The sequence below is a fragment of the Belonocnema kinseyi genome, chromosome 8 (assembly GCF_010883055.1).
Source record: "Belonocnema kinseyi isolate 2016_QV_RU_SX_M_011 chromosome 8, B_treatae_v1, whole genome shotgun sequence".
Classification (NCBI taxonomy): Eukaryota; Metazoa; Arthropoda; class Insecta; order Hymenoptera; family Cynipidae; genus Belonocnema; species Belonocnema kinseyi.
Genome location: NC_046664.1, coordinates 113,133,607 through 113,146,152, shown reverse-complemented (window position 1 = coordinate 113,146,152; position 12,546 = coordinate 113,133,607). Strand labels below are relative to the sequence as shown.

The window sequence follows — 12,546 nt, the reverse complement described above, 5'->3', positions numbered from 1 at the left end:
AAACACACACACACACATATATATATATATATATATATATACACATGGAATTGTATACACTGAAATGATTCTATCAGTGAAATTCATTATTAACGCCCTGAATATAATTTTAGTATCAAAGATTATTTGTTTACCAAAAATTATATCTATAGTACAATTAGTCATGAATGGTAAAATGTCAAATTCTCCAGAATTATTTTTTTTCTCCAACAGATCTGCGCAATATCGACTATGGTTATCAAAATAATTAACAAAGAGCAAAAGCGCTTTGTTGCTCAGCATAGGCATTATCATCTTTCTATGATCCCTGTGAGTAGGTCCTGAAATAAAATATAATTTTACAGATATGATTAAACAGTGCTATTATATTGTTACGAAGCAATGTGTAGTATGGAGAATGTATTGAAAATAAATGTACCGTTGGTCGGCCAATCATTCTGAAGTCGGACGTCTCTTTTCGGTCACCGTATATAAAGAAGGATTAAATTTTGCAAATTCTCAAAAATAGGCTACAAACTAAATGCTAATATCTGCCATGTGATTTGACTTCTATAGTACTATAACTAATTGATTATAATGAAATAAATAATTGTCCGACTACTGATACGTGTGTGACCTGTTTAATTACCCTGTAAGGTCCTGTCTATGTATAATAGGATATCACGCAACGCTTGCGCTCGATCTATACAAGATCCTGTGTTAGCAAATGCATGGACCGTTCTGATAGCGTCGTGCGTCAGAGAACGTATTCCATTGTAGACAAGTTTTAAAGAGTTTAGACAAATCAGACGTGTGACGTATCTTGAGTAATCGTTTACGTATTGAGAAATAAAAAGGTTAGCTTATTGCGAAGAAAATAAAATACGAGAATTTAATTTTTTAAATCTTGAATAGTTGACTGAATGAATAACGTCTTATTGGCAAAAAGATTTAGAGTTTTGAGTTGCTGTGGATCTCCATACTCCATGTTAAGAAAATAAAAAAAAAACTAATTCCGTAGTATAACACTTTTTTGGAGAGGACGAAAAAACATCTTTTCTTTTTTTTCAAATTGGTTAATATCTTTTGTCTTTCTGCTTTATTTTTGGGTCTGCTCTTGATTAAACTCTACTCAAAAATGTCAGGAATCACGACAAAAAGTCAGGACTTCTAACCATTTTTAAACACTTTTCTCAACAGAAATCCTCAGGAAAGTTCAAAATTCATGAGAAAATGTTTAGAAATCGTCAGAGCTTCAGTAAAAAGGACAATTCTTTTATGAGGGGTCGAAAAATAGAATGCAATGAAACCTAATCCCTTTTGTACTTCCCAGGTTATTTATGTTAATGATTTATATTTATTTATTCACATTATCTTTTTAATTATATATAATTCTTAATATTAATATAAATGTCTCTAAAGGTGAATCTGACATTTTTGTTTGATCTCACATATCTCTTCCTCTTTACAGGATACATTATATTTATCCTCATTCCAAATTTATTAGCAATTATAGGTATCTGAAATCATCGAAACTCGAAGATTCCGAATTTATAACTTTTGAATCTGTATATATAAATCAATAAAAAACTTTTTTTTTAAATTTTTTATCCTTTTCGGTTAGCCTACCTGTAGTTGTAGTCGATGAGCTACCTGGCAGATTGTGAATTAACATATCTTCAGAAATAGACAGACTCATCAAGAATGGTCAGGATGTTCCGAAGTCGTCAGAAGTTTTGATAATTTCTGACGATTCCTGATTTTTATTTAACTTTGTATACCGATGTATTTTGACTCGCTGATTAAAAGCATGGTAGTGAAAATTCCCGCAAACTTGATTTTCAAGGTAAAAACTCTCCAAAAACTATACAATTTATACTTTTGCGTTTATTTAATTAAATATTAAAGATGTAGAAAAAGCTTTAAATAAAAGTTCCTTCACGCAACGTGAGCAAGAGAAGGTATGAGATCTATATTATCCTTCGCACTGTAAACGAGGGTCTGTGAGACCCGGACGAAATTTACTGCGTTGGTTACTCTGAAACTGAAGAAAGGTCCAAGCGAAGAGACAACGTTTTAGTGCTAGTTGAACGATCACAGTGAATAGTTGAACCTCAAGGCGAGTTTCTTCGTCCCCGAACACAAGTAGACTACTTTGGCGGAGATGAAAGCAAAGTCATATTTTTAAGTCATTTTTTACCTTTCACGACTTTTTTATAAATAAATGTACATACAAGCAAAGGAATTTGTGTGTTTTCTATCAAACAGTACTCTTTTCATAGGTAACTATTTTGCATTAAAAATTCGCATGAAAATTAGGCGTTCCTTTTTGCAATAGCATATTTCCATTTATTGTATCTTTGATTTCGATATCATGCATGATTCCTATTTTAACTTGTTTATATGTAATAATTTGTGTTGATTTTTTTTCCTTTTCCTGTTCAACTGATCCATAAAGTAGAAGGTTTAATTATGTTAAATATATTTTTCAGAATTTCCCTACCACTTCAACAAATAAAAAAACCTTGGGTCTCACAGACCCCCGTTTACAGCGGGAAGATACCAAACTTCAGCGGCAGGGGTTTGACAAAAATTATTTCTATGACTAGTTATGGATTCCTTTCACGAGACTTATGTAGGCTTAATAATAGGGGTGCCCTCCCGCCCTCTGCGAGAAGTATTTTCACTCTTATTTTCGTAATCAGAGAGTCAAAATACGTGAGTGTACCTAGTTTCAAGTCAAACGGATGTAAGTACTTTGGAAGAAGCTTCGAAAAGTACTAAACTCCTAGTGTTTTGGAAAAATACACTTGTTAGAACTTTTTGTAATGAGCGAGTCAAAATACGTGGATATACGTAGTTTCGAATCAATAGGAGATAAGTACTTTTCGGAACTGCACCTCATTTTTTTAGTAGAGAAGTAATATCCCTGGTAAATCGTTGGGATAGCGACTTATTCCGTGCCAAGCAGAACTATTCCAAATCATTCTGTTTCCTCTATCCGAGCCAATGCAAATCAATTTGAACCAATCTGAAAAAAAGTTTTAAATCTCGTTTGATGAAAACGCTTAAAAATTAATCCGACTCAATCATTAAGAATAAATTAATTAAAAAAAATTATTGAAAAAAATTAATTAATTAATAATTAAAAATTAATCTGACTCAATCATTTGTATAGAAGCCTCGCATACAAGTTTTCTATTAAGTCGGATTAATTTTCAAGCCTTTTTCAACAAACGAGACTCAAATTTTTTTAGATTGGTTTCGATTGATTCGCATTGGCTCAAATACAGATATCGGAATGATTAGCAATAGTTCTGATTGGCTCGTAATGAATTCCTATCCAAAACTTTTACCAGAGATATCCTACTACATATTTATTACATATTTATTACATATTTATTTTCATTATTGATAATATTTGTATCATAATTATCATGAAAGAATAATGATAGAATAAGTAATAATAAACCTGAACCGCTGACGAGTCCTTTTCCGATGAATGGCTCCATGAATCTATAGACAGGATCCTTGTGAGAAGCTTTGGAGCTTCCAAGGATAATCTAAAACAAACAGATCAAGAATATTTTGAAAGCACGGTTTTTAGCTTTTAAATACATATTTTAAAACAATACAAATTTTATTGTATTTAAACAAATATATCAAACCTGATAATCGTGTGGATCTGTTATTCCCACAAATAATTTCGGACCCAACCAGAAACGAAACGGGACATCGTATGACGAAGCAACTTGTACAATTTTATTTAAAATATCTGTAATCAATTTTCAAATCCCATTGTAAACATTAATTTCATAACTACACAAGCCAAATGCTTATCTTGATACATATGTCGTATTTGGCACTTTTAAAAAAAAATTTCTATCTACCTTCAGGACTGCAAGAAAACTGAAAGGCATTTCCAATTAGTGGAAGTGTTGGTGGGCCAGGAAGTGTCTTCGCAAATTTGATCAATATTTTTCTTCTGTTGTACCAATTTTTGAGTTCTTTTGATGATACAATTACAGTTAAAATTATTCCTGTGAGTACGAGTATGACAGCTAGAACATTATTTACATTTTATAGAAGAAAATTAGAGAAATAATATTTTATTTGGACTTTTAACTAATGAAAGAACTTCATGTTATAACAATTAAAAAATATTATTCTATTTTCTTTTAAAATATTTCATACGATGTAACACTCTTCAAGTGTCAATTTGACGCCCTGATTACGAAAATCATAGTGAAAATTGGAGCAAATTTGATTTTCATGGTGAAAACCAGTAAGTCCCCAGAAAACCATGATTTTCAAGCCTATCTCAAAAATAATTAAAAATTAAAAAAAAAAGCTTTTCAACAAAAGTTTTAGACCTTATTAGAAGACACGTTCAATAGATTTATTAAAATAATCTTTCATTTCGACTGAGTTTACCCTACAACCCCAAGAAAGAAAGTTCCAAATGGGAAATGAGAACCATACATCACATTCCAATTTCACTTAAGAATACCTAGCCATAAATTACATCTCAACATAGTTAAGAATAACTTTCCGACGCCTGAAGATGGGACTATGGGACTTTTCTTTTTCCAAAAATACAAGTACAATCTATCGTATGATAAATTACGACTTGACGGGTACCCGCGCGATCTGATCGATGACGGTATTTTCTTTCCGCGAAATCAGATTAAATTAATCAAATTATCCGTAAAAAATCGTTTTCACATGTAGAATTTCTAGACAACCTACATATTCCTGATTCCATTTTTCGAATTGACAAATATGAAATAACGGTACCCATTTCCAAAGATTCCTCTGAAGCAAAAATAATGAGCACACAGGAATTCCAATACCAGTTCATAAAAATCAAGCTTGAAAAAGAACAAATCCATTATGTTTCGGAAAAAGACACTTCGAGTGCAAACAAATGGCCTTTGGACTCAAAAACGCTTCCACAATGTTCAAGCGAATGATGGACAATACGGTTATAGAGAAAACATCAATTATCAGCGTGTATTTTTCAAATGTAGCGCCCATTTTATATCATGTAGTTACGTACAGATACTCTCGTAACGTATATCAATGTTACAATGTATTCCCAACACAGGCGCTGTCACTCTTGCGTCGTATCCACATGCGGCAAAAGAGCCTGACAGCCAATGTAGATTCCCAACCATGTAATTCTCGCAGCCAATCAGGGTCTCGAATTCTCTCATGGATGTATGAGACATCATTATTGTGAATAACCATTTAAGTTGAACAGGGAGCGAACTCAGCTGATTGCGAGATTTACGCGATTACGTTTTACAACAATCAATAATGGTAAATATTTTATTTCTGTATTCTGGCTATTTTAAGGCGACTTTAGTTTTTTGAAAATAATTTTGTTCAAGATTCTTGATTCTTGTCTTCGTTATAAAAAGGAAATGTTTGCCGTTATGATACCAAAAGTTCAAGCTGATACCAAGAACTAAAGAACTGTGAAAATCAACTAGTGATTGCATACATTAAAAAAAAAATAAGACTTAAAAATCAGAAGATTGTGCCTTTAAAAAATGGAAAAATGTCAGAATTATTTAAATATATATATATATTATTTCAATTGATTCTTTAATGGAAAATTGTCAAGACACCAAGCACGAAATATGTATTATCATTCGAGAAAAAAGAAATTAGGTTCTGAAATATCATGATTCAGGGTGACCGCTGGACCGGGAAACTGGAAAATCACGGGGAATTATTTTAAAACGTGAAGTGATCATTAAGTTTACAATGTGTAAATCTAAAATCTTTTGCCATAATAATTTTCCATTTTAGGTTTTCATTTTTAAGGGTACATTTTCCATTTAAAGTATTTTCAAGTGCAGTGTTGACGGCTTACTCAATAAAAGATTAAAAGCTTTTTCGATTGAAATTTTTTGACAAAAATTATTTAAGTTGATCTACTGTAAATATAAAGTAAGTAATGAATTTTAAAATTGAACTGTAGTTCGTGTATTCGAAATTAAACACTAATTAATGATTTTATGGGGCGATTCGAAATCAGTTAAAATTAAGACTATTAACAGATTTTGACGTTAAAAATTGAACTACTTCAATTCAAAAGCCTCAGTAGTTAATCAAACGTAAACTTCCGACTATAACTTTAAAAGCATTCTGTTGTTTCAGTAGAAAATAAACCATTTTTAACCTTTTCAATTTAAACATTTTTCATTAAAAAAAGAGCAATTTTTTGATAGTCAGCAATGTTTGAGTGTTTATTTAAAAGGGAACATTAAAAACTAAACAAATCAAAATTAAATTGTTTTAAACAGAAAGCCTTGAATCGTTAGAATTTCAGAGACCTAAACTAAAACTTAGAACGTCACAATGTTAATTTTATGGTTCTGTTCGAAAAAACTTTATTTATAAGTGAAAATGTTGAATTTTGATGTGTGAATAACAGACAAAATTGTATTTATTTAGAAGAAATGTGAGTAAGTTGAGGAAATACTTCTAATTTTTTAAATTAAAATTGTGAACCTTTTAAGGATTATGAAAAGTTTTAATATAGTAAAAAAATTGTCTTAAGATTCCTGGTAAAATTCTAAATGATTTTTTTATTTCGAAAAATTAATTTCAGCAGAATATTTAGGAATATTTCATAACAATAGCAAATTTTGATAAATAAATAACAATTAAATAGTTATGAATTTGAGAAAAATAGGAATAAGCTTAAGAGATATTTAGAAGTTTCGAACATGTTCAAAAATAAGTTGAATCTTTAAAGGATTTAAAAACATTTTAAATATAATGTAGATTTTCTAAGATTTCAAATAAAAAATCTCGAAGCTTTTCAAGCATTTTGAAAGGTTTCAAAATATAAAAAAATGTATTTAGATTCCTTACAAAATTGGCAATAATTTTTTGTTTTAAAAAATTAATTTAAATAGAATATTTTTAAATATTTTTTAAAATTTCTAAAACTGTACAAATAATAATGTAAAGTTTCCAACAAATTTAAAAGAAATTGTAAATTGTTAAAGATTTTAATCCAAAATTTGTTAGGTTTTTAGGCATTTTAAAACATTCCGAGATCATGCTTTTTTTGGAGGTATCTGGAAATATTTTAAGTGATTTTTTAGTAAGAAAATATACTTTTATAAAATGTTTTAGAAGATTTAGAATTAGAAAAATTCTATGTATAAATAACAATTGAACAATTATTCATTTGCAAAGATTCGAAATTAAAATAATTTAACTTCTAATTTAAAATGTGTTCGATAAAAAATGTTAATCTCTCAGTTTTTAATGTTTTCAACTTAAAATTGCTTGAAATGATATAATTTTTGAAAATTCATAAAATTTTTGATTTATTCTTCAATTTAAGACATTGAAAATGATAGCGCTCATTTATAAATAATAAACGTTTGATTCGTTAAAACGATTTTCTCATATAAATAATTTTTTAAGCACAAGAAAAAATCTGCCTCAGCCCGGATTTGAACCGGGCGAAGAATAACTACAATTATTATTAACCTCCCCTTCGAGAGTGGAGGGGAGAGGACAATTATTGTGCCCCCCCCAAAGCCTTTCTCTGGATCCACGCCTGCGTCAAACTGGACTTAAGCTACAGCCAGATAAGTGCGAATACTGATGGCCTGAGCTAGAATATCTAGGACATATTATTTCAAAGGATGGAGTCAAACTTAACTCGATAAAACTATCTTCCGTTTCAAAATTCTAAAAACCTAGGAACTTGAAGGAGGTTAGATCCTTTTTAGGACTTTCGGGATATTATCGAAAATTTTTTTAAAAACTATTGGACCGTCGCGAAACCTTTAACCGAACTTACAAAAATCTCTACAGAATTCATTTGGACAGACAAATGCCCGAAAGCATTCGAAAGATTGAAAGAATCCCTATACCAAGCACCACCCATACGTTATCCCGATTACAGTAAACAATTCTCGCTTACAACTAACGCCTCAAACGTTTACCTAGGCGCAATCCTATCTCAAGAAGGGCATCCTCGTTGCTACATTTCAAGAGTTTTAAATGATCATGAACAGAATTGTACAATGATTCAGAAATAACTATTGGCAATAGTTTGAGCCGTCAGACGCCTTTGACAATATCTATTATGACGTAAATTTATAAGTTTCACCGATCAGCAATCACTCACATGGTTATTCAACGTGAAAGATCCATCTTCCAGATTAATGCAATAGCGATTTCTTCTAGAGGAATACGAGTATAAGCTAGAATATAAAAAACGTTCTAAAAATATAGCGGCTGACGCTCTCTCAATCATCATTCCAATCACTCATGATAATACTCACCAAGCACTCGATGTGTATGACCTCGACTTAGAAGTCGAACTGCCCGAAATCAAATACATCGAAGAAAATGACGGGCGCGATCCTCAAATTTCAAACCCACAAGAAGTTTTGCAGGCTGAGTCTGCAACAGTTATTCAGGGAATCTCGAATCAAAACACGTGAAACGGAAAAACCTAACGCTCAAGGCAAACTTTGGAAATGAATATCAAAAGAACGTGCAAATCTTGACCGCAATGAAAACAAGCTACGTGAATATAACAGGAAAAGGTGGCTGCAAATCTTGATCCAACTCGCACAACAGACTATCGAGAGATAAATGAAAATGTTACGCCTAAATTTCGACAACCCAACAATAACAACTACCGAACGAATCAAGCACAAAATCCTAATTTCTTTCTTTTGTTGTATATATCCGAATCTTAAAGTTCACACATGTTTCAAAGCAACAAAAGAACTAACTCGCAAAGAACGCGACTAGATCATTGGAGAATGTCATGGCTCAATGATGTCTCAATACTTCGGCGAGAACAAATCGATAGCCCGGACAATAGAACTAGGAACATGGGTCAACATAGAATTAGAAATTATCGATTATATCAAGAGGTGTCATACATGCCAAATTCAAAAATTACAACGAGTTAGTGAAAGGGCCGAAGCGATCATTTCCGATACGCCAAAAAACCCCAACGATAAAATCGCGATAGAAATTTTTGGACCACTACCCGTCACAGCTAGAAAGAACAATTACATTCTGTCGATTTATGATATGCTAACAAAATACCTAATTTAAATTCTCTTTAAAAATGCCCTATCGGAATCAATTATTGAAGGACTCTTCGTCTATTATATCAACACCCTTGGTTTCCCAAAGAACATCTTAACAGACCAGAGATAAGATTTTGTCTCAGAATTAATTCAAAATTTTGAGAGTCTTTTTAGAATTAAACACATCAAAACCACAACAGTCCACCCTTAGCAAGTAAGCGTTCGAAAGAGCACAAGCTACAGTATAAGACTTCATTCGGATCGCAATGGCTGACCACCACATCGAATAGGATGACACGCTAAAGTTCATTTGCGTGGCCTATAACACGATAATCCATGAAGGACCGAATTTCACCCTTTCACTTAAAATTTGGAATTGATGCAAACTTATTCTCACTACTTGCCAACACTCTAAGCCTTAAATACCCTGAGTTAGTTGGACTTTGGAAAGGAAGGCACGAGAAATACATACGGCGGGCTCGCGAAAGAATTAAAAAGCCAAAAGAAAAATACAAAGGTTCCAAGATGTGAAAATTGTTATTCCTCAGAAAATTTTTAAAATTGGTAATTCAGTATTATTCTAGAACAATAAAACTGGGAAGTTATTGGCAGACTGGAAAGGACTTGCTACTATCATTGGCATGGAAATCAATAATAATTATGTGGTCCTCATTAACAACGAACGACCAAGAATCCATGCGAACAAATTAAAAATATACTACTACTTGGTTTAGGTACCATGAAGATCGTATTCCTGGCCCTATTAATCTTCAGAATCCAGGATGATTTCCAAATTAAGGATCTTGGAGACACTACAATTTTCGCTGAAAACCTCGGTACAACCAAGCTCTACCATGAGACTTGGAAATTGATCCTGGGAATCGACACGTAAAACTTTGAAATTCAGTTTTCAAAAATAATCCCTTTTTGCTACTCTCGATAACCATGACTTAATCTTTATCAATCAAGGATTTGACACGATATTTTGGGATAATAAATTAATGGCCAAAAAAATCGTAAATCAAACTCAAATAATAAAAAATGTATAAAATAGCGCCTCGCATGACCTAGAAACTCTAAATGAACAATCACAAGTTCACATACAAGAAATGAACCAAATAATTAATCAAACAAATTCGAATGAAAATTCGAAAGCAAAGCGGTTACATGTTTTCATGGTCGCTGAGTTCAAATTTGAAGGTAATATGAGTCGGCGAGGTCGCATTCCATTCATAACCTAAAAAAATTAAAACACTGAAAACTGTTCTCGAGATAAATTGTTTGTATTCCGCGTCCGGTACATAGAACTTGTTAGTCATTCTTTGAGCATGGCTATCAGTCTATTGGGATCTGAAATCTTAAGGGCGTCACTAGCGGAAAAAGCAATATGGCCGGCGACAGGAGGTAGATTTCAAATAAGATTCATGTAAAAACATTTAAAATTAGTCTTGAAGCATGTAGAAACTTCGTAGAAAGAGAACGGATTTTACATGCAGGACACCTTTTATTTTGCGGAAAAGATGTAGAAAATGAAACTTTAGTTTCCATTATTGCAATTTGTTTGCAAACTTCGAATTTAAAAAGTGCTTCACACGAAATAACGGGAACCTTATTGATTAATAGTGCTGTCGAAAAAATGCAGGGTTCGTGTAAAGCTGGATCCAGTCAGAAGTGTAAACACATAGTGGCTACATTAATGTTTCTGAACATGTAAGTATCGTCAATATTTTGAACTCTTATTGTCTAAATAATAAATTCTTCAATTTCCCCCCCTCATAAACATTTTAAATAAAATATCAACTATCGACATTTGAATGCAAAATTTAATTTATATCAACTTGAAATGATAAATCAGCAGTAACTTCTTTCAGATTTGAGGTTATGTTGATATATTTGTACCTAAAATAATATTTTTATTTAGAATTTGCTTTAATTATTTTCACTCGGAATGCTGAAAAGTTATTGAAGAATAAAACAGATAAATACTTGATCATGATTATAACTGTTTTTCTTCAATCTTTTTTATTGACAGTGGAAAAAGCTTGAAAATCCGTTTCAATTTTCGTGAATTTTTTACTTGATTCTGTTTTATTTTTCGAGTCATACTGTCAGTAAATGCTGTAAATGTCCTATAAGATTTTTCATATATTCTCCTCAAGGGAATTCTTTTAAAGACCCCATTGCCCGGTAATAAGCGTAGAATAGAGAAAATTAATATTTTCAGATTTCAGCGCAAAAGTGAAGATTATTCTATTATTTTGAATGCGCGATTTTTCCATCTGCCTAAAATGCCACAATAAGAATAAGATACCTCCTAAACTTATTCACTTTTATTTCCATAGCGACCGCCACACAGTTTTCTATTCTCCCAAAGAGAACGTGTTTTAAAAATATTTAATTCCTTCAAATTGTACCGGTAACGCACCTCACAGAGATATTTTTTATTCCTGAGAAGTGGTTATATTTTGATTTTATTTAATTCCTTCTAATAAGTTCACAAAATATGTGTAATAAGTTCTTTTAATTCCTTCATGTGGAATGTACATTTTGAAATTATAATTTTCACCAATTCAACTCTGCCTCTCTAGAGTTAAAATTATTTAAATTCACACATTTGCATAGATTTCTTTGTTGCATTATTAAGACGTTTAAATAAATTATCAAAATATAAATAAATATAAATTTGAATATTTTTCGAATTTATAAGATATAAAAAGATTTAATAATGAAGAATAGGTTAATAAATGCTTTCGTTAAATTTTACTAAGTCGATTGAGAGGAATAGGATTTGCACTTTTTCTGTACCCGTTGGGGGATTTTTAGACGGAGGAAAAACCACGTATTCGTAGGAATACAAATTCTTAATTTTTCTGAATTCAACGCTTGTTACCGGGTGGGTCCCCATTCGGCTCCTTTTTTAAAAAAAAAACTCGGAAAAAAAGCAAAATCAAGTTTAAAATTGTTAAAATTCGAATTATACGTTATAATTCCCTATAGAAGGTCACGGAAGAATCGCAATAGTTTTTTTTTTGCAACGGTAAAAAGTTTAAAAACACATAAGACGTATAACGCCTGTTGACTGCTGCACTTCAAACGCATCGTCTGTAAATAGCAGTCAACAGGCGTTATAGGTCTTTTATATTTTTTAACTTTTTATCGCTGAAAACAAAAGTATTAAAATTACTCCGTGAGTTTCCAATAAAAAATTTAATGTAGAATCCGAATTTCAACAGTTTAAAAGTTGATCTTGCTGTTTTTTTTTAGTTTTTTAAAAAAGGAAACGAATGGGGTCTTTACGGGTACTTTGTAGAGGCTCCATTCGGTTTCTTCGATCTGCCAGGGACTAAAAAAGCTTCGATTCTTAAAACAATGTTCAAATATTGTTCCACAGTTTTGTAAACTAATACATTTTTACCATTGCTGTATGCCAAGTAATTGACGCATTTGTTAGGCTTTTTCTACTGTTCTCGATTTTTACTTT

General features: G+C 31.6%; 1 protein-coding gene across 1 annotated transcript in view; it reads right to left on the bottom strand.

Moving 5' to 3' along the window:
- LOC117178659 (cytochrome P450 4C1-like) overlaps positions 1-12,546 on the bottom strand; it is a 166,991-nt gene that overhangs the window by 115,828 nt on the left and 38,617 nt on the right. The window contains exons 5-8 of the mRNA XM_033370083.1: positions 3,870-4,040; positions 3,648-3,754; positions 3,452-3,542; positions 135-320 (exon numbers count right to left, since the gene is read on the bottom strand). Coding sequence (XP_033225974.1) covers positions 135-320; positions 3,452-3,542; positions 3,648-3,754; positions 3,870-4,040 — 555 coding nt within the window. The remainder of the gene's footprint in view (positions 1-134; positions 321-3,451; positions 3,543-3,647; positions 3,755-3,869; positions 4,041-12,546) is intronic.